Source organism: Petaurus breviceps, unplaced genomic scaffold, assembly GCF_028583685.1.
Source record: "Petaurus breviceps papuanus isolate PSGF00001 unplaced genomic scaffold, PetGlider_PUasm1.0 90784, whole genome shotgun sequence".
NCBI lineage: Eukaryota > Metazoa > Chordata > Mammalia > Diprotodontia > Petauridae > Petaurus > Petaurus breviceps.
This window is the reverse complement of record NW_027187345.1, coordinates 5355193-5378694: the sequence shown is the minus strand read 5'-3', so window position 1 is coordinate 5378694 and position 23502 is coordinate 5355193. Positions and strand designations below refer to the sequence as shown.

The following is a 23502-nucleotide window of genomic DNA, read 5'->3' as shown; positions in this document are numbered from 1 at the left end:
CCATCTCCAGTTGTCCTGATCTGTATCTTGCCACTGAACCCAGATGGCTCCAGAAAGTGAGGCTAGTAACTTTTTATGGCCCTCCTTTACTCAAATTCAATTCACTTGCAAGTCATGGCATCATCTTCTTGATGCCATGGTCCACTTCAAGAATGAAAAACAGAAAACAATTAAACCACAGAAAGAGTACTTGAATGATAAGATCACAAGACAGACAGTAGAGAATTAAAAAGATAGAAGAAAGGAGAGTTTAGCCTCAAGAAGGAAGAAATATATGGGACTATAGTTGAAAAGGACCTTAGAAGTCATTCACAAAAATGTCTGCATTAAAAGATACTGAGGTCTGGAGCAGCTAGATGGCACAGTGAATAGAGCACCAGCCCTGGAGTCAGGAGGACCTGAGTTACAATCCAGCCTCCAACGCTTAACACTTGCAATGTGACCTTGGGCAAGTCACTTAACTCCAATTGCCCTGCCCTCCCCCCTCCAAAAAGCAAAAAAAAAGATACTGAGGTCAGAGAAGTTCAAACAGAGACAAAATATGAGTGGAGTGTAGAGAACTTTCAAAAGAGAGTAATATTGAAATGAGAATGCTGTGTGAAAGCAATGGAGCCATGCTTTATGTTGTGGGAATTGGTTGGGGGGAGGGGAAGTATAGGGAATTGGGGCCAGGGAAATGGTGGGTAAGAAATGAAAGCAATAAAAAAGGGGGGACAGCTAGGTGGTACAGTGAATAAAGCACCAGCCCTGTAGTCAGGAGGGCCTGAGTTCAAACATGGCCTCAGACACTTGACACTCTTACTAGCCATGTGACTTTGGGCAAGTCACTTAACCCCAATTGCCCTCCAAAAAGAAAAAAAATGAAAGCAAATTAAGCAATAACTCTTCCTGCAGAATCTCTCACTCCATAATATTGTGCTGACCATCACCACCAGCTCCAGAGTTAAGCCATGGCTAATTTAGAAAGGTTTCTGAAAAAGCAAACCAAGTCTGGGACTTTTGTTGCTTCCTCCTGCCCCAAATCCAACACTTCCATTGAACCTTAAGAATTTTTTGTGAAACAGGCCTCTTATGCTGGATTTCACACAGATGTTCCCCATCCTGGCTATAGTTTTCCTTCTTTAGCTTCTTCCTTTCATTTTTATGTGAATATGGCCCTTTCCCAAGCACATTCCTGGAATCTGAAATATTCTCCACTAGTTTCAACAGTCTAAAAACCCATGAAATAAGAGGCAGAGCAATTCACACAAGAAGTCCTATGCAAATGAAATACACCACATATATTCAAACCATAAAATAGGCAGAGAGTACACTAGTTAGACAAATTGTGCACACTTGCTTTGAAGCAGAATTTATTCACGATAATAAATCAGGACTTTTTACAAACCATGAAAGTTGAGAAGTTGTTCCCATCTCAGTCACAAAAGTCTCCCAGTCTACATTTCAGATAATGATTCTAGAATCACATGTGTTTATCTAGTGGGGTAGCAGTTGTTATTGTCCTCACTAAGACTTTCATTGTCTTGAATGCAAACTTACTAATAGTAATTCCAGGTAAATTTTGTTGAAATGTTGTTCAGTTTTGTCTGACTCTCTGTGACCCCCTATTTGTGGTTTTCTTAGTAAAGATACTGTAATGGTTTGCTGTTTCTTTCTCCAGATTATTTTACAGACGAGGAACTAAGGCAGAGTTAAATGACTTACCCTGGGTCACGTGTATATGGGAGACACAGCAAGTGTCTGAGAACAGATTTGAACTCAAGAAGATGCATCTTCCTGATTCCCAGTCTAGTGCTTTATCTATTGAACTATCTAGTCATATAAACTTTATTCACCATTAAAGAGAGTTTTATGGGCACAAAACAAAATGGTTTCTTGCTTGCTTTATTAATAGAATGTGAATGAGGGGAGAGGAAGAGAAGCAATTACACAGCATTTTTCCTTCTGTTCACATTCATTACCTCTAAAATCATGTCAATCTTTCTCTCCTACTTCTCTGATATCAACAGCTCTTTTTGGGTTTCATCCTCTCTATATAACTCTGATCTGAGAAGCATTCATTCACTTGAAACAGAGAAAGATTGATCTCAGGGGAAAATAGGAAGTTGGTAACAATGCCTCAGAAAGAAAACTTCATTCTCCCATCATTTGCCCCATTTGTGTCTTGCTGGTAACATTGTTAATCTACAAATTATTTAAGGTTATTGGTGAAATGTTGCTACTCAAGGTATTCCCATGGCTGCCTGGATTCAGCACTTTCCCTTTGGTAACCTAACCAGGGTCACCTGGAAGGGAGAGAGGAAGTAAGGAGAGAGGAGGGCAAGAAGGCCATTTAGTGTGTACCTCAGGACAAAATGAAGGCCTGAAATGTAGCAATAAGTAAACATGTTCAAATAAGGAACAAGTGGTCAAATGGTCTCACCTTGCTTAATATCAAGTATGACATGACATAAAAAGTTAGAATTTCCTCCAAAATTAGAGCCTTTATAGTCACTATTATAGTTATTTTTTAATTTGTTTTCACATGTTCTCAAAAGTGAGAACTGGCCAAAAAACTATATGGATTCCTTTGACCTTGGACTTAACCAAAACATCTCAAAGGACCATATTTTGATTTTATTCCTTCATGAAGTCAACTACCTAATCTTCTTCAACCCAGTTTTCCTTATATATCCCTATTTCCCTGTCACTTTTATTTAGAAGTCTAAGAGATTCCTGGCTATTCTGGACCATTAAGGAGATGGACAGTTAATTCTTTCACCACCCTTTAATATAAACAACTTTATTTGTGATTAGTACCAAGGCAGAGGGCAATATTACTCAAGACATTCAGGGCATCTTGATATTGAATTCATGGCAATGCTAGGGTAATTACCACCCCATTATCACCAGAAGTCCAAGTTGCCTATAGTTCTTTCTGAAATCCTGAAAGCAGCTGATTATCAATCACTTGCTAACTCGGTTCCCTACGGGTATGTACTCAGGTTTTAATGCCCATCTATATGTGTGCCTGTGTTCATCAATCATTTCATTGGGCGATCTCCAATCAATCTCTTATCTCCAATCTTCCCTTATTTCGTGAAAATTTCCTTATGCCCCTAATGCTATATGTCACTTAATTGCCCTAATATTGTTTTAGAATGCATTTAAACAAACTCATATTTTTAAAAGCATAAGCACCATGATAGCAAAGCAATCATGCATATATCCCTTTTTAAGGTAAAATTTTATCTTTATTAATTTATTTACTTTCATTATACAAGATTCAGTTCCACATTCCCTTCAGTTTCAAATTTTCTCTCCCCTCTCTCCTTCCTCTCCCCACCCCCAAGGTAGCATGCAATCAAGTATAGGATCTGCAAATACTTTCACATTAGACATTAGTCAGGTTGTAAAGAAGGATTGTAACTGATTGAATGAACAATGGGAAAGAGGAAATGAAACCAAACAAGAAAAAGAGAGAGCAGGTAGTTTACTTCAATCTGCATTCAAACTGTGTTTATTCTAGTTCTTCTCTGAATGTAGACATCTTTTCCCATAATGAGTCTTCTGGAGTTGTCTTATAACCTTGCATTGCTGATTAGAGTCCAGTCTATCCAAGTTGGTCATTATACATATGTTGTGCCTATAATTGTGTACAGATTTCTCCTGGTTCTGCTCTTCTCATTCAGTATCAGTTTGTATAAGTCTCTCCAGGTGAATATGAAGTCTGTTTGCTCCTCATTTCTTATACCACAACAATATTCCATTACACTCATATACCTTATTTAGCCATTCCCCAATTGATGGGCATCCCCTTAATTTCCAGTCCTTTGCCACCACAAAAAGAGCTGCTATAAATATTTTTGTACATATGGGTCTTCCTCCCACTTCTGTGATCTCTTTGGGATTCAACCTAGAAGTGGTATTACTGGATCAAAGGGTATGCAATTATTTATAGCCCTTTGGGCATAGTTCAGATTGCTCTCCAGAATGGTTGAATCAGTTTGCAACTCCACCAACAATGCATTAGTATTCCAATTTTTCCACATCCTCTCTAGCATTTGTCATTTTCCTGTTTTGTCATCTTAGCCAATCTGATCATGAGATGTGGTATCTCACAGTTGTTTTGATTTGCGTTTCTCTAATCACTAGTGATTTAGAACATTTTTTCATATGCTTATAGATATCTTCAATTTCTTCCTCTGAAAACTGCCTGTTCATATCCTTTGACCATTTATCAATTGGAGAATGGCTTTTATTCTTATAGATCTGACTCAATTCTCTGTATATTTTAGAAATGAAGCCTTTATCAGACACACTGGTGGTAAAAATTCTTTCCCAATTTCCCACTTCCCTCTTAATCTTTGTTACATTGACCTTGTTTGTACAGAAACTTTTCAATTTAATGTAATCAAAATTATCCATTTTGCATTCTATAATGCTCTCTAACTCTTGGTTGTTCATAAAGTCTTCCCTTCTCCATAAATCTGACAGGTACACTATTCCTTGCTATCCCAGACTGCTTACAGTATCAGCCTGTATACCTAGATTGTACACCAATTTAAACTTGATTTTGGTATATGGTGTTAGATAATGGTCTATGCCCAGTTCCTGCCATACTATATTCCATTTTTCCCAGCAGTTTTTGTCACATAGTGAGTTCTTATCCCCAAAACTGGGGTCTTTGGGTTGATCAAACAGTAGATTACTATAGTCATTGATTGCTGAGTCTCATGTACCCAATCTATTCCATTGATCCACTACTCTATTCCTCAGCCAATACCAAGTAGTTTTGATGACTTCTGCTTAATAATATAGATTAAAATCTGATATGACTAGGCCACGTTCCCTAACATTTCTTTTCATCAATTCCCCTGATATTCAGTACCTTTTGTTCTTCCAAATGAATTTTGTCACTATTTTTTCTAGCTCTATAAAGCAAGTTTTTGGTAGATTGATTGGTATGTCACTAAATTTGTAATTTAATTTAGGTTAAATTGTCATTTCTATTATATTAGCTCGACCTGGCCATGAGTAATTAATATTTTTCCAATTAGTTAGATCTGACTATTTGTGTGAAAAGTATTTTGTAGTTGTGTTCATATAAGTTCTGGCTTTGTTTTGGCAGGTAGATTCCCAAATATTTTATATTGTCTACAGTAACTTTAGATGGGATTTCTCTTTCTATCTATTCCTGTTGGATTTTGTTAGAAATATATAGGAATGCTGAGGATTTGTGTGGGGTTATTTTATATCCTGCAACTTTGCTAAATTTATTTATTGTCTCAGTAGTTTTTTGCTTGATTCTCTAAGTATATCATCATATCATCTGCAAAGAGTGATAGCTTAGTCTCTTCTTTGCCTAATTTGGTTCCTTCAATTTCTTTTTCTTTTCTAATTGCTACTGCTAACATTTCTAGTACTAAATTGAATAAGAGGGGTGATAGTGGACATCCTTGTTTCACCCCTAATCTTATTGGAAATGTTTCTAGTTTATCCCAAATTACATATAATACTTGCTGATGGCTTTAAATAGATGCTACCTACTATTTTAAGGAAGATTCCATTTATTCCTGTACTTTCTAGTGTTTTTAATAGGAATGGAGGTTGTATTTTGTCAAAAGCCTTTTCTGCATCTATTGAGATAACCATATGGTTTCTGCTAGTTTCATTGTTGATATGATCAATTAGACTGATGGATTTCCTAATACTGAGCCATCCTTGCATTCCTGGAATAAATCCTACCTGATCAAAGTATATTATTCCTGTGATAAGTTGCTGTAGTCTTTTTGCTAATATTTTATTTAAAATGTTTGCATCTATATTCATGAGGGAGATTGGTCTATAATTGTCTTTCTCTGTTTTATCTCTTCTTGATTTAGGTATCAGTACCCTATTTTTGTCATAAAAAGAGTTTTTGGTAGGACTCCTCCTTCACCAATTTTCCCAAATAGTTTGTAGAGTATTGGAATCAATTTTTCTTTAAATGTTTGATAGAATTAGCTTATAAATCCATCTGGCCCTGGAGATTTTTTCCTAGGGAATTCATTGATGATTTGTTTGATTTCTTTTTCTGAGATGGGGTTATTTAAGCAAGTCACTTCCTCTTAAGTTAATCTGGGCAACTTGTATTTTTGTAAATATTCATCCATTTCACTGACTGTAAAATTTATGTGCATACAATTGAGCAATATGATTCCTAATTATTGTTTTAATTTCCTCTTCATTGGAGGTAGATTCAGCCTTTTCATTTTTGATACTCATAATTTGGTTTTCTTCTTTCTTTTTTTTTATCTTATTGGCTAAAGGTGTATCAATTTTATTGGTTTTTCATAAAACCAGCTCTTAGTTTTATTAGTTCAATAGTTTTCTTAAATTCAATTTTATTAATCTCTCTTTTGGTTTTCATTATTTCTAATTTAGTATTTAATTGGAGACTTTCAATTTGTTCTTTTTCTAGTTTTTTTCAGTTGTATGCCCAGTTTATTGACCTCCATTTCCTCTATTTTATTTATGTATACATTCAGGGATATAAAACTTCCTCTGAGAACTGCTTTTGCTACATCCCACAAATTTTGGTATGTTCTCTCATTATTGTCATTCTCTTGAATGAAGTTACTGATTGTTTCTATAATTTCTTGTTTGACCCACTCATTCTTTAGGATTAAGTTATTTAGTCTCCAATTAGTTTTTAGTCTATCCTTTCATGGCCCTTTATTACATATAATTTTTATTGCATCATGATCTGAGAAGAATGCATTTAATATTTCTGCCTTTCTGCACTGAATTGTGAGGTTTTTATGCCCTAGTACATGGTCAATTTTAGTGTATGTGCCATGTACTGCTGAGAAGATAGTATATTCCTTTTTATCCCCATTCAGTTTTCTCCAGGGGTCTACTATATCTATCTTCTCTAAGATTTTATTTACCTCCTCAACTTCTTTCTTGTCTATTTTGAGGTTGGATTTATTAAGTTCAGAGAGTAGGAGATTGAGATCCCCCACTAGTATAGTTTTGCTATCTATTTCTTCCTCTAACTCCCTTAACTTCTCTAGGAATTTGGATGCTGTACCACTTGGTGCATAAATTTTTAGTAATGATATTGCTTCATTTTCGATGGTGCCTTTTAGCAGGATATAGTTTCCTTCCTTATCTCTTTTAATTAGATCTATTTTGGCTTTTTCTTTGTCTGAGATAAGGATTGCTACCCCTGATTTTTTTTTACTTTTGCTGAAAAATAATATATTTTACTCTAGCCTTTTACCTTTACACTGTGTGTATCCCCCTGTTTCAAATGTGCTTCTTGTAAACAGCATATTGTAGGATTATGATTTTTAATCCATTCTGTTTTATCCACCTGTTTTATGGGAGAGTTCATCCCATTCACATTCACAGTTATGATTACTATTTGTGTCTTTCCCTCCTTTCTATTCCTTCCCCTGTTTATGCTTTTATTTTTCCCCTTCTCCTTTCCCCTCCTTAGGAGTTTTCCTTTTGACCCCCCACCTCCCTCAGTATTCCCTCCTTATCAGCCCCCCTCCCTTTTCTTACCCTTTCCCCTTACTACCTCTTCCCTCCCTTCTAATCACCCCACCTTTTCTTAGCCCTTCTTCCTCCTACTACCTGTAAGGTATGATATATTTTTATGCTTAATGTAGTATGTTATTTCTTCCTTGAACCAAGATTGATGAGAACAGATCTCATGCAGTGCTCCTCTCCCTCCCCTCTTTCCCTCTATTATGATAGGTTTTATGTCTCTTCTTGATATGGTCATATACTTATCTGATTATGTTATTCCCATCTTACACCAGGATCAATGAGGGAAAAGATCATATAATGTTCATCTCCCTCCCTTATTTCCCCATACTATAATATGTTTTTATGCCACTTTGTGTGGCATAATTTACCCTTTTCTGCTTTGTTTTTTCCTCTTCTTCCATTGAGGTCCCTTTGCACCCCTTAATAGGTTTTTTATCATCATTTGTTTAATGTATCCCCACCCCCTCTATTTATCTATATCCTTTTTAAATGTCACAATAAGTATATAATTATCAATATTAACAAGCATCATCTTCCCATATAGAGATGTAAATGGTTTGCTCTTATTAAATAACAAGTTGTGTGTGTGTGTGTGTGTGTGTGTGTTTTCCCTATTTACCTTTCTATGTCTCTCTTGAGTCTTGTAATTGGAGATTGAATTTTCAATTGAGTTCTGGCTTTTTCATCAGGAAGGTTTGGAAGTCCCTTATATTGTTGAATGACTATCTCCTTGCCTGAAAGATTATGCTCAGTTTCGCTGGATAGCTGATCCTAGATTGTAACCCAAGATCTTTTACCTTGTGAAATATCATATTCCAGTCCCTCTGATCTTTCAATGTAGAAGCTGCCAGATCCTGTACAATCCTCACTGTAGTTCCACAATATTTGAATTGTTTCTTTCTGGCTGCTTGCAGTATTTTGTCTTTTACCTGATAGTTCTAGAATTTGGCTATGACATTTTGCAGAGTTTTCAATTTGGGATCTCTTTCAGGAGGTGTCCAGTAGATTCTCTCAAATTCTATTTTACCCTCTGGTTTTAGAATATCAGGGCAGTTTTCCTTGATGAGCTCTTGGAAGATGTTGTCCAGACTCATTTTTTCATCATAATTTTCTGGTAGACCAATAATTCTTAGATTATCTCCCCTGGATCTGTTTTCTAGGTCAGTTATTCTTCCATTCAGATATTTTACCTCTTTTTCTCTTTTTTCATTCTTAATGTTTTGTTTGACTGATTCTTGGTGCCTCATAGAATCATTAGCTTCAATTTGGTTGATTCTGATTTTTAGTGAATTATTTTCCTCTATTAGCTTTTGAAGCTCCTTTTCCATATGTTCAGATTTCATTTTTATTTCACACACTTTTCTTTTTAAGGTACTGCTTTCTTCATTGAAAAGTTTTTCTATTTTCACAATTTTGATTTGAAAATAATTAGTCATTTTATCTTCTACCTCTCTAATTTGATTTATAAATTCCTTCTTGAGCTCTTCTAAGAATGCTTTCTGGTGTTGAGACCAGCTCATATTCCCGGTTGAGGCTTTAGCTGTGAATGTGAAGTCAATGCTGTCTCCTTCTGAATTTGGTTGCTCCCTACTCACAATGAAATGATTCTAGAGTTTTTGTTTTTGCAATCTGTCTTTTTCCCATTTTGAGGCAGAGCATTAGCCATGCCCTTCCTCTAGGACTCCCAAGCCTTCATTATTTTAAAATTTTACTCTGGGGCAATAATTTCTGTGTTTTCAGGGTCAGAGGGGGAGACTGGAGCATTTGGGGTTCACTCTGCCATCCTGGTCCCTGGAAGTTCAGATAGGTGCTTTTAAAATTTTCAGGCTGTGGGTTGATAGTCCCAGGAGTAGCTGCTGACATGGCTGTGGGCCCTGTATTTGTCTCTTACCCAGCTCCAACAGATCCCTGCCCTGTGGTGATAGGCCTGGGAGTGGCCCTTGCAGTTGGTGGATCAACTTGCTGCCACCAGCCCACTCTCTACCATGTGCGCCCCACCAGCCTGCTCTCCCATGCATATATCTCTAACCACAACCCTCAATCAGTCTCCTCTCTGACCCTACCCCACCTCACCCAAAAAATAACCAACAGTAGAAAGCCTGGAAATTTAGTCCTTATTGACTACCAGTCAAGAGCAAAGCAAAGGCAATTCGTCCACAAATAGGGAAGTGTTTCACACCACACTAATGAATGCAGAAACTAGCGGAACCCTGTTTTTGTGTTGATCATCTCCTTTGCTTGAGATCATGCACATACATTGAGCTACGCTTCTGAATGAATAGTGCCAGGACAAAGTCTATGAAGTTTCCTCACATGGAGACAGAATTATCTGGTCCCCATGTCCCTCCAAAGGCAATCAGCAGAAGAAATATAAACCAGGTGATTCCCATACATCCACCATTGCACTTGTCCTCACTCTCAGCATTCTGTTTCAACCACCTCAGATTGCCCATCAACCACACCAGAATGTTCTATGACTAGGCCTTCATGTCACTGTTTAGAGAGTAAAAAAAAAAAAAAAACTACATACTTTACTAGAATAGCTGTTCTGATATAGGGTATTTGGGGAATGTTCCAATATTCCTTTCAGAAAAAAAGGTGATGAAGTAATCATTCTAGGGGTAGAAGGAAGCTTGGAGATCATTTTGTCCACAGAGAGGTTAAGCAATTGACCTAAGAACTCATAGCTAGTTAGTGGAAGAGGGAGGATTCAAAGCCAAGGTCTTTGACTCCAAATCCACATCCTTCCTAGGAATCCATATTATATCCCATTTGCAAAGAGAATCATTTCATGAGTTTCTTTTTCTTTTTCTTTTGAAGTTTGGTGGTAAAACATTAGAATCTACAATTGTACCTAGAGTAATATATATACACATATACATATATATGAATATTTATATAATGTACCAAGAGTTATATTTTTTCTGGAAGTATCAATAAGGTTGTCTTCCAATAGGAAATGAAAACTTTGCAGATAAAAAAGTATCCATATAATATATGTGAGACCTGAGAAAAGGTGAAAATACCTCATTTTAAAGAAATGAACCTTTTGAGGCTTAATGTCCTAAAACAGTATTCTATAGGGAATAATCAATAACCCCTGAATGTTCAAATGATCCTGAAGCTGTTTTGAAAGTCCCATCATAATTCATAGATCTCACTAAGCAAGAGAGAGAAATTATAATAATGAGAATGGAATATAAATAATTAAAGTATTAACAATGTTCTTTTCCCAGTATAATAAGAATAAACAATAATATTTAGTTAATATTTCATCAATGTGATGCATGTCTTTGCACATGAGATTACACATAGACATACATAACTCCCAAATTATTCCATTTCTTTGATTTTACAAGATGATTTTATTTCCAATTCCTTTGAAACTTTTTTCAGGAAAAACCTCTTTTGTAAAACAATGCTTCATGACCAGTAAAACTCACTTAACATAAGCATTATCTTATTATATTCACATTCATTTAAAGGGGAAAAAAAACTATTTCCTACCAAGAATGGGCCTAGTGGTTATTTGAATAAGTTAAGATTTTTTTTGCCCTGTACCTGACATCTTGCACTTACTCACCATAAATTAATACAAATCATCCATAATAAGAACATTGTGTGTTCTTCAAGGATTACATACGATCTTCTGCCTCATAAAGTAGGGAAATTGTCCATTTTCTGGAGGAGTAACTCTTGCAACATTTATCATGGATAGTTTTGTGATTGTTTAGCCTCATGTGTAAACCCTATAAAATGGAGGGTGTTTAAAAAGCTAGTCAGAGTACAGTGAAGAGGAAACAAAGAGTCAGCTCAGGAGTTAGGAAGAACAGTAGTCACTGTACCCAAGCTTAAGATCTACTTAATGAATAGGTAAAGTCCTTTGTGGTTTCACAGGAATCCACTGCATAGGAAGATTCTGAACATTAACCAGTATCTTTGAGAAAGGAGCGCTTCTCATTACAGAGAAGACATTACATGTCAGGGTGAGTAGAAATTCTATTTGTCTTTCTTTTCCCTGGAACAGAATTTTCTCTCTCTAGCAAGAAGTTTTCCATGAGTTTTTTTTTCTTTACATCAATAACAAAACCATGTTTCTCAGGTAATACTATGAAACAGAAAAGCGTATCTCATATGAATTGCTTTTATTCGCTCTATCAATTTGTAAATATTTTATCCTTTCTTCTTCATTGAGTTTTAGTTGCTATTACATGATTTCTCTTGCTTCAAGACTGACTTCTTTCTGTCTTACAGGTGAACACTCTTTAATCAGTGGTTGTGACAAGATTTCAGCTGGAGTCTTATTCAAGCACTGAAGTTTTCATTTAAAATAAATTGCTTCATTATGTCAGTAATTGTCTTTGCTTTTTGCTGTTTTAAATATTTCATTTTGTAAATCCTCTCATAGAAGAACTCAAAATCCTCTCTTTCTTTTTAGAAACTTACAAAGATATGTTAAGAGAATAGATATAAATATCCCTTACTTCCTCTATACATTTTCATTTTTCTAAAGGAATACTTGAATAACAATACTCTTCAATGAGAACTTGGAACTATTTTTTGTTGTTGTTATTATTAGAGTTTAAGGTGTCTGACTGAAGGAGCAAAGGAAGAGACCTCTGAGTGATCTTTCAATGTTTCAACAACTCTATGTCTCTCTATAATTTTCTCCATCTTTACTAGATAATTAAGATAGAACTAGATGAGAACTCAATTATCCATTAGTCCCTTTTTTAAACGTATTCCTTTAGATAGAATAGGATTTCAAGTTGACTATTCATGCCTCTGTTCAAAAAAGGATTAGTGTTTCTTGGATTCATATGTGCTTCTTTGAAACACCAGCATATATTATATAATTGTGTAAAATCCATATGTAGTGTTACATATAGCTGGAGGCTAACATATTCAAAATGATGGAGGAAAATGGCAGAAATTCTGTAGCTTGAATCTATAACCATGGTGCAGCTTTATCTCCTTTGATGAAATGACAGTCCTTTGCTTTGACCGACCTTGGCAAAAACTTGGTATATTTCTATGTGCTATTCTGGGCTATTTTGTAGATGACATCTGTGGCCACTGAAAGTGATCTAAATGTTTCTTTCTCATTTATTTCAGATATGCAAAGATGGAAGCCAGAAGTAAATCCCAGCTCCTGGTATCACTGACACTTCTTAGTGTTCTCTACTCACAAACACTGGCATTACCTCTTGAAATATATTCTACCATGAGGTAAGTTATCTTCTAACTTGAAAAGTTGCCTTTTCTCTCCCAACTGTGCTGTGAAGTAGGATGAGGACCCATATCCTGTTGACCACTTACAGTTAGAGCTATTTGGAAATGTGTCTTTTTGATTTGCTGATCTTTGATGATGTGATGTTCTTACTCATTTTGCTCCCTAATCAACTGAAGACTATAATATAAACTATTAAGAAGAAGCTCTGGAATTCACTTCTCTAGCATCAGGTAAGCATTAGGATGTAGGCCTTGGGTAGGTCAGAGCACATCTCCAAATAATCCAAAAGGAAGCTTTTCTCCTTTGCTTTCATTATTAAGGTCTCATTAGTACAAAAATATTTCTAAAACTATCATTAACTTGGTACAGTTTCTCATATATCATCAAATATCTGCATAGTATTATCATTTCACTTACTTTCTTCTAGAATGCATTAGATAAAAATTTCATGAAATATTTCATCAATAATAATGTTTTCCAAAATTTTTTCTTTTAGCACTTTGGCATGTTCTGATATTGTGTATCACAGCCAAGAGAGATAAGATCATTTTGGATATATAAATGACTCAAATCTGTAAACCATAGATATTGACAGAATTAATTCAATATGAGGTCTGTTTAAAAGCAAATCATATGTGGTATTAATAATTTGTAATATAATTTTATTTTTATCCCTAAATATTTAGTTATTCAATTCTCTATGATGGATGCCACACTTTATACCTTTAAAAATTTTTCTGTACTGAGTGGAGATAAAGCAAAAAATAAATATATTTCAGTGTTTTGTATAAAATAAATTTATGCTAAATCTCAAAAATGAAAAGAAAAGGGGTTGCTAGGTGGCACAGTGAATACAGCACCAGCTCTGGAGTCAAGAAGACCTGAGTTCAGATCCAGCCTCAGACATTTAACACAAAACTAGCCATGTGACCTTGGGCAAGTGACTTAATCCCAATTGCCCTACCTTCCCCTCTCCAAAAAAAAGCAAAAAAAAAAAAAGGAAAAGAAAAAATCCCCAATCTGAATCTCTCTTTCTAGTTTCATAGATTAAATCCTTAGTCATCCTCTGCAGCCCTTCATTATTCCCTACTCCTGAGACTTTTTTTTTCCAGTTGAGTAAAAATTGTTTTTTTGTCAGGAGTACTCATTCTCTAAGATAATCAATCAAAGCAGGCTCCTGTATATCTCAAAATTTGCCCAGAAAGCAGTCAGTTCTGAGGCAGAACAGTGGCAGCACCAACAGAGTATTCTAGAGTATAATGTAAGATACAGAATTTTTAGTGGTCATCCACCTTCTTGGTCCAGGTAGCAATACTAAACCATGTTACTTGCTGAGGGGTACATTCCCATGTAGGATGCTGCATCATTGCACATTTTAAAAACTCTGGGAAGATTGACATTTTCATTGGGCACTTTGCTTTGAATAGGCATACTGCCAATGTAATATTCACAGTGCCAATGGTCACTATAAACATAACAGTATAGTGGTTAATCACAAAATATAACAGACTCCCCATAAATAATGCAGAAGCAAAAAAACATTTATTCAGACACCAGAAAACTGAATGTACAACTGAAAAAAGTGTAAGTACAATTTATATATCAACTTTCTCTTTCTCTTATTTTTATAACATTCATAATGCAAATATACCCAATCAATATATTTGTTATGCATATAAATACATCAGTAGTACATATGTTTTTCTATATATTTATATATCTGTACACATGTGTGTATATACACTTACACACACACACACACACAAATGGCATGTGCATAGGCAGGATAAGATGCAGCAGGGTGAAGTAGAAAGACTGATGTATTTGACGTCAGGTGACCTGGGTTTATATTTCAGCTTTGACATGAACTTCTAGCTATATGATCAGGAACAAGTTATTTAACTTTTGCCTGTCTTTTTTCTTATTGGTAAAATAAAGATAATAATACTGAACCACATCACACTTATGAGACTGGCTAATGTGACAAAACAGGAAAATGAGAAATGTTGGAGAAGATGAGAGAAAATTATAACACCAATGCATTGTTGGTGGAGTTGTGAATTGATCCAACCATTCTGGAGAGTAATTTGGAACTATGCCCAAAGTGCTATAAAACCATGCATACTCTTTGATCCAGCAATATCACTTCTAGGTCTATATACCAAAGAGATCATAAAAATGGGAAAAGGACTCACATATACAAAAATATTTTTAGCAGCTCTTTTTGTGGTGGCCAAGAACTAGAAATTGAGGGGATGCCCATAAATTGGGGAATTGCTGAGCAAGTTGTGGTATATGAATGTAACGGAATAATATTTTTCCATAAGCAATGATGAGAAGGTGAACTTCAGAAAAACTGGAAAGACTTACATAAACTGATGCTGTGTGAAGTGAGCAGAACCAGGAGAAAGTTTTACACAATAACAGCAATATTGTGCAATGACTTAACTTTGATAGACTTCCCTCTTTAACTCCAAGAGTCTCATGATAGAAAATGCTAGCCACACCCAGAAAAAGAACCATGGAATCTGAATGCAGCTTGAAGCATAGTATTTGCTCTCTCTCTCTTTTTTTGTTTGTTTCTTATGTCTTGTGGCTCCTCCATTTGTTTCTAATTCTTCTTTACAACATGATTAATGTGAAAATAGGTTTAATATGAATGTGTGTACACACACACCCATCAAATTGTATGCTATCTTGGGGAAGATAAAGGAAGGAATAAAAATTTGGAACTCAAAATCTTATGTAAGTGAATGTGAAAACTAACTAAATAAATATTTTTTAAACAAAAAATAATAATACTGACACTACACACATCACTGGGTTGTTATGGGGAAAAGGTGTATGGGGGAAGGGAAATAAGCATTTATATAGGACTTACTATATTCCAGTCCCTGTGCTCAGCACTTTACAAACATTGTCTCATTTGATCTTTACAGTGATCAGGTGTGAAGTAAGTACTATTATTACCCTCATTTTATAGTTGAAGAATATGAGGCAAATAGAGGTCAAGTGTCTTGCCGAGGGTCACACACCTAATAAATATCTGAGGCTGGATTTGAACTCAAGTCTTCCTGACTCCAGAGCCAGCATTCTATCCATTGTGCTGCCTGTTGTACTTTATGAACCTTAAAAAGCTATAACAAGAGTTCCTCCTCATCTAAGGTAACAAACATAGATTCCTCCCACACACTTATTCTTCCTACCTTTTCATTCCTTCTATATCTTTCCATCTTCTCTTTTTTCTTCCTGTATTTTACTATCTTCCTCAGAACTTCATATCCTTGTCCCTCAAATCTGCCTAAAACAAGACATTCTCATCATTTACATTTCATTATTTTTTCACACTCTTCCCTACCCATCTCTCTCTCTCTCTCTCTCTCTCTCTCTCTCTTTCTCTCTCTCTCTCAGTGATACTAATTCTGGACTCCCTGTTTGTTTTCATTTTAAACCATGATAGGAATAGTTCCCTCAGGCATTGTTGGATATTTTTTCAATTTGTATAGTCTGTATTACACACACACACACACACACACACACACACATACACACACATGCATATATGCACATGCAAATGCATGCACATCATAGGAAAGCAGAGAATTATCTACATTTATTATCAGTTCACTATTAATAGAGAATTATTTTTTAGGATACATTTGTAAGAGTCTTGTTTTGAATGGTTTTTAATGTTTCTAGAGATGCTTTGTCATGTGGTAATCCATAGTAAAACTCACAGTTTTTTCTCTTCCAGCAAGCCGGGCAATGGTATGCTGCTTGATGCCCCTAATGAATCTGACCAAAATCTAGGTTTATTGAAGGTAGAAAATTATTTGGAAAGTTTATTACCTGAAAATGACTTGTCTTTTTTGTATGCTCCCAAATCCTCTAGGAGGTGAGTTCATTTATGCTCATTATTTTGTTATCTGAGGATGTTAGATAAAGACCAAAGATCAAAGCTGGGCTCCAATACTCACTAGCTTTGTAAACCTAGGTAGAACATACTCTTTCTGTAAACATATAATTGTGTTGTTGTTAGGTTGTTTAGTCATGTCTGTCCCATCTTTATGGGATTTTCTTGGGGAAGATACTAGTGGTTTGCCATTGTCTCCTCCAGGGTTCCCATTTAAGAATTGAGGAAATTGAGACAAACAGGTTAAGTGATTAGCACTGGCTCAAATAGCTAGTAAGTGTCTGATGCTGGGATGGAACTCAGGTTCTCCTGATTCTAGGCTCAGTACTTTATCCACTACATCACCTAACTCCCAGGTTGGTTGTGAGCCTAATAGGAGGTCATATTTTTATACTGCTTTGCAAACCACAAAATGCTATATAAATGCTAGCTACTGCTATTATCATTATTACTATCTTTATTATTACATTAAGATGCTGTGTACTGCACTACTGAAGGCCATTCCTATACCACATGGTAGTTCTATGTGTACCATAAAGTTGGTCAATCTAGTTCACCAAAGCTCATTAACATTATTTCTATATCCCCCGCAGTTATGGGTTTGCTAGATACATTATAATGAGTCAGGTTTATCAGATCTTTCAATAGCACTCTGTTCCACAATACTGATAATGCCTTCATCTGTGCCATTATAATAGGAATAATAATAACAAATAGGCCAAATTTAATAACATAGAACCCATGAGGGGGAAGAAATTGCTGAAATGGTGAAACAGGAAGGGTGGAATGGAAGGAGCAAGGGAGAGCCAGAACAGAGCTGGGAGCAAGCAGCGTGGAGGAAGAACAGCTAGCCTGAGTGAGAGATGGACATTTTTGCTTAAGTGGGCCTGTTTTATTTTGAAGGCCTGATGGAGGGAAGGCAGTGCTTGCTGCATTGGTTATGAACACCAACTTATTTGTTGCTATGATGGATTTGGCTTTCTGGTGTTTGCATAAATGTGTTGGTTCTGTCATCCACGTGGAAAGTCTGTTACATTTTGTGATTCACACCTACACCAGCAAATTCATAACTGCCGTGGGCTCTGTGAATATCACATTGGCATTATAGCCATACACTAGGAACATTAAATGTTCAAAGGCTACAATGGAGTTGCTCTCCATGTAGCCAAGAGATCTTAACTCTATCCAAAGAACTTTCAAAAACTAAAGGTAGACTAAGAATTGAACTTGCTATCTTGAAAAGTAATGAGTTCCCCATCACTACAAAATTTATATTTGGAGGGCAATTTGCTGAAAATGGGAGAGCCACTGATTCTTTACTTAGACTGGACTTGACTTTAATAACAATTTTCATTCCATAATTCTATAATTGCAAATGTGTTTTGTTCCATTCACTTTAATACAATTAAGTAATTAATTAAACTGTCAGTGAATAAGAAATAAAGGCAATAAATGCATTCTTATAGAATCTGCTTAATCAGATATGAATCCCTTTCCAAAAAAAGCATAACACAAAATTCTAATTTTAATTATAGCTAGGTTCATACTATTTTCCAAATTATTTTAAAGCTTTAATTGCATGCTATAATTTTATAAAGTAAGAGTTGTTATCATGAAATTTGGATAAAGATAATTTTGCATTGAAGGTGATAAGACTAAAATCAGAATTGTCATTTAAAGAACTTAAAATAATTTGTTAAAAATGTATTCCAAATAATTTTCTTCATGGTATTGAAAGACAATGTTTATTTTCCATTATGTTCAAGCAAAATGAATAATTTAACCTTTAAATGACCTTTTCCCCTATTTTTGAAATTGCAGACAAGCTGATGTGGTACTCACAAGTGAATTAAAGAAAGTCTTGAAGGACAAGCATATGAGAGACTTAATTAAAGAGCTTATTAAAAAACCAGAAAGGTAAACTATTTTTACTACCTGCATTTTAATCTACTAGTCATGAATTTATTTTTTACTAACAGTGATATTTGATTTTGTGTAACAAATGGATATTATTTTAATGATATTTTTACCTAGTCACACCCATAAATTATTGGTTTGTTGACATATTTGCTAAAACTTTTAAATCTCATGTGTTTCCTTTCCCTCCAAAACAAGAAAATTAGCATGACCTGTATGCTAGAAAAGCAGTAGACTGATGCAATCTTCAATGACAGTTATAGAACATACCTGATAAAGGATGCATTGAAGAAATATTTAGAAACCTTTTTGAAACAAAGAAAAAGGAAAGGAAATATGTCTGTGTGTGTATACATACACACACATATACATATTGGTGTAAATGGAGAAAGTACCAATGCCAAGACTGTGTACTATGTCTACTGATTCCAATGTAGTGAGTTATCCCCAAGGACACAGTCTTCTCTTGATGGCTCATTGCTCTCACCTCTAGGGGTCACTCCAACTATACTCAGGGTATTGCTCACATCTAGCTTCCCCAAATGTTGGTAAACGAGGCCCCAATCTTCAGAGCAATTAGTTATGATTGTTTTAGAATCTCTAAATTTATTTTTCCTTTATCTATCATAGTGGAGAAAAATCCTCAAAGTAAAGCTCTAGAACCAGAGCTGATGCATTACTTCCTAATGGTAAGTCTGACTAAACATTAATCATCCTGCTCTAGGGACAATTGCCTCACCCTCTAAGTCTGTAGCAAGGTTGCAGAGTTGACAGAATGCTGGGTTAGGCAAGACAACCTGAGTTAAAATCCAACCTCAGACATTTACTAGCTATGTGACCCTCAGCAAGTCACTTAACTTTTGTTGACCTTAATTTCCTTGACTAAAATGGGGATAACATTATGGACCTACCAGTGTTGTTGTGAGGATCAAATGAATAAATATGTAAAGTACTGAGCACAGTGCCTGGAATGTAGCAGGAGCTATATAAATTCCTCTTCCCCCTTCTATATCCAAGAGTCATTTTGCATGAACATGCTCTTTTTTGGGGGGAAATATCACCTCGTAAGAGTGAGACACTTCATATTGGTGGACCACTTCAGGTTATACAATTCTGGTTTCTATTGATATAGAACTCAATCCAATAATCAGCTTGGAATAACTCATTGTGACTTATCATCACTTGTATCAAGAATTAAGAGTGAACAGTTTGATATTCTGAATGGTGCCCTATTTGTCATTTATCCCCTTCCCCCCTTTTTTTCTTTTGCTGAGATGTGGAGCAGAAATTGAATTTCCTTTTCAGAACCAAGTCATGACTTTGTTCTTTATTTAATGTTCATCCTTACCCTTTCTCTCTGATTAGATATCTTCTTAATACATATGAATTTTCTCTGAAACAGAATGCTAATGTTTCATTGTATAGAAATGGCCATTATTTAATTCTATATCTGCTCTAATTTAGGAACATAATCTAGGCCTCTAATACTTCATTTCTTTGTATAAGGGTCACACACTTTGAAAAGTAGACCCCTCTCTGAGCTGTCATGATTGCCCACAGTGTGTTGATTAGCCTTAAGATGTTTATTATAAAAATGAAACTAAAGTTTTAAATAAAATGAAGCTTGTTCTTAAAATAATTGTTTTTTTATTATTTTTCAGAATCTTTGAAAGAAATCTATAATGAACAAATTGCTATTTTTTGAGTTCTATATAAATCTAAGAAACCTCTTCAATGTCAAAACCAATCCAAGTATATACTGTAGTAAAAATTGTAATTTACTTTCTTCTCATGTAATAAAAGTGGGGTTTACACTGCAAATATCATTTTAGAGATCTTTACCTAAATCTTGTCTTAAATCAGGAACACCCAATGGTTTCCTATGCTATGTATCCTTTCTTTTAATAAATGCATTGAAAAAAGAAGTGCACACTGATATTCAATACTCCATGATCCCTAACTTTTTAAAAGCATGGAAAGAGAAAAAAAATTATGAAAAACTGTGCTGTGAATGTCCAGTTATAAACGGTCCATAAGTCATGAGTATAAGTAAGATTATTCCATACAAAAAGAAAACTAATAATTCCCTCATGTTCATGGAACCTCATGTTTTCAGTGTTTCTTAGTATTCCAACTCTAAAAAGTAGCCTTCATTAGAGCATCATTAGAAACTGCCCACATTTGGTTTTACAATTTCCAAAGCATGTATATGCAATGGAATAAATTCATTTCTGATTTAGGGGTTTGGCTCCACGGAAGTAGCTCTGAGGTATGTAATGCTCACTGTATTCTAGGTTTGAGGAGGTGTGCAATGATGTTGGAATAGCTGGGATAGCTGTGTTGCTTTACAGGAGCAAAATATATCCAGGGGCCCTCATTATAAGCCTCTAGTGACATTAGTAGTCTCATAGAGAAGGTAGATCCAGGGACACAACTATTTTTTTTTTTCCAAAACAAATGTAACCAATGAAATGTAGACAACAAAGACATTTGACTTTCACTGAAAATCGTTTTTATGTGTATGAATTGGGTTAGCTGTGAGTCTCCAGGATCTAAGGAATCAGTTCCACTGCCATCTATGAAAAGCACATTCAGAAAAATATAGGTACTTAGAGAACTGACTAAAAAATAATGACTAATAGATCAACATTTACATGAAAAAAGCAAATTCAAACTTGTCTACATTTTGAGTTAATTCAAGTGTAGCCACCATAACCAATAAATATGGATTCAAAAGTGGAGGTTAAATCACAGATATTGGATGCTACCACTGAATAGGTAGTTTCACCAACAACGGTGAGTTGGACATTGGATCTAACTATGGTGAACCTATGAATATTTACTATTGAGCATCAATTATGTGCAAGGCATGCCAGGGATATAAAAAGAAGGATGAAATGCCATTCATACCTTCAAGTAACATCCTAGTCATGGATCTAAGAAATATGTAAATAAAATGATGAAACCATAAGGCTACCAAGACCTACCAGGGCCTATTGATGAAGATGGAGACATCACTATGGCTTAAGTGGTCAAGGAAGACTTTGCAGAAGAATTAAGATTTGAGTTGGACATTGAAATTGTAGTCAGGATAGCTTCACAGGTGGAGAGGAGGTGGCAGTGAGGAAAGTCTGAATAACAAATAACACAAATCAGAGGGGATACTTGAAACACGTTTGCTGCATAAGCATAATCAATTTGATAGAAATAGAATGTTTCCATCTAGAAGATGAGTGGAAGATGAACCTGGAAAGGTAGGGAGGTGAGGACATGAATGTAGAGGACCTAAATACCTGAATAATAAGCTAGGACTTTAGTCCGTTGACAAGATATGAAAAAGCCATATGAGGCCTTTTGAGCAAGGAAACTGGTGCTTTAGGAACATAATCTGGGAGCTATGTGAAGAAATGAACCAGAAAGGGTAATGACTTGAATCATTGAAACTAATAAGGATGCTAATCCAATAGTATAAATGTAAGAGCATGGGCACCTATATTTCTGTAGTTTTATAATGGTAATGGAATTTCAAAGATCTTCCCTGCTCTTTAATAAGCCTAAGGGAATTTGAAGATCTTCCCTGATTTGAAAATATACTCTACCTCCTAATAGGCTAAATGTAATCACATGGAGCCTGTGGTGGGAGGAGTTTGATGAAGGGTAGAGCAGAGCCCACAGGAAGATGGGAGTCAGAACAGATAGATGGTTGGGAGGAGATGACATTTCTGTTCCACATATTATCACCTTAATAGAAAGGATCCAGAAATATGATGGGACTTGGTATGCAGTTATTGATTTAGCCAATGCTTTCTTTTCCATCTCAATAGACTCCAAAAAATGGGACCAGTTTGCTTTCACTTGGCAGGGCAGACAATATACTTTCACCCACTTGCCACAATGATACCTGCATAGCCCCACTGTTTGTCATAATATTGCGGCTAAACATTTGGATGAATTAAAGCTACCTGGTGTACAGCTTATCTACTACATTGATGATATTATATATGCATATATATAATGTATATTCATATATATATATACATATTATAGGGAAAAATTGCAAGTTTGATGCTTTTAATTGAGCATATGAAAAGCAAAGGGTGGGAAATTAACCCTGCAAAGATTCAAACACCAGCTCAAAATGTAAAATTTTGGGATACACAATGGAATAGAGAACTGTAAGAGATTCTTCCACAAACCCAACAAAAGATTTATGATTTTTCTATCCCCACCAATAAGAAAGAGTCCCAAAAGTTTATAGAATTATTTCTACATTGGTGACCTTACATACCACATGTGGGACAGATTTTGAAACCCTTATATAAAGTTACTCAGAAGAAATATGAATTTGATTGGGAACTTGAGCAGAGTAAAACTTTTGAAAAAGCCAAGGCTGCTATACAATTGACCCTAGATTTATGGCCTATGAAAAATGACCCTGTGTAATTACAAGTGACTGTACAGGATGATTATGCAAACTGGAGTTTATGGTAGAAACAACAAAACCAAAATATACCCTTAGGATTTTGGTCTAGGAAACTTCCTTCATCTGGAGTTCAATATATACCTTTTGGAAAGAAGTTGTTAGCTGCATATTCGGCTTTGGTAGAGACTGAACATCTGACTCTGGGCCATGAAGTGATGATATTAAGGCCTGGAATCCTGATTATGACATGAGTAATGAGTACTCTAGCTTCTTACAGAAGTGGACATGCACAAGAAGTTAGCATAATTAAATGGCAATGGTATATTAAAAATAGAGCTAAAGAAGGCAAAAGTGGAGTTTCTGTTCTACATGAATCTATAGAAAACATTGATACTGAGGGAAATGATCCATTCCCTAAACTAAAGCAACAGTTGGTACAATCCTTGGTAAAATGGAACAATGGACATGGTGGATTAATTGAATAAGAGAAGAAAC

The 23502-nt window shown here is 35.4% G+C and overlaps 1 protein-coding gene across 1 annotated transcript in view; it reads left to right on the top strand.

Moving 5' to 3' along the window:
• Positions 1 to 20445, top strand: part of LOC138147346 (VIP peptides-like) — a 114105-nt gene extending 93660 nt beyond the window's left edge. Inside the window, exons 2-6 of the mRNA XM_069069747.1 lie at positions 12637 to 12750; positions 16509 to 16649; positions 18489 to 18584; positions 19215 to 19273; positions 20246 to 20445. Coding sequence (XP_068925848.1) covers positions 12647 to 12750; positions 16509 to 16649; positions 18489 to 18584; positions 19215 to 19236 — 363 coding nt within the window. The 5' untranslated portion in view covers positions 12637 to 12646 and the 3' untranslated portion in view covers positions 19237 to 19273; positions 20246 to 20445. The remainder of the gene's footprint in view (positions 1 to 12636; positions 12751 to 16508; positions 16650 to 18488; positions 18585 to 19214; positions 19274 to 20245) is intronic.
• The last annotated feature ends 3057 nt before the right edge of the window (positions 20446 to 23502 follow it).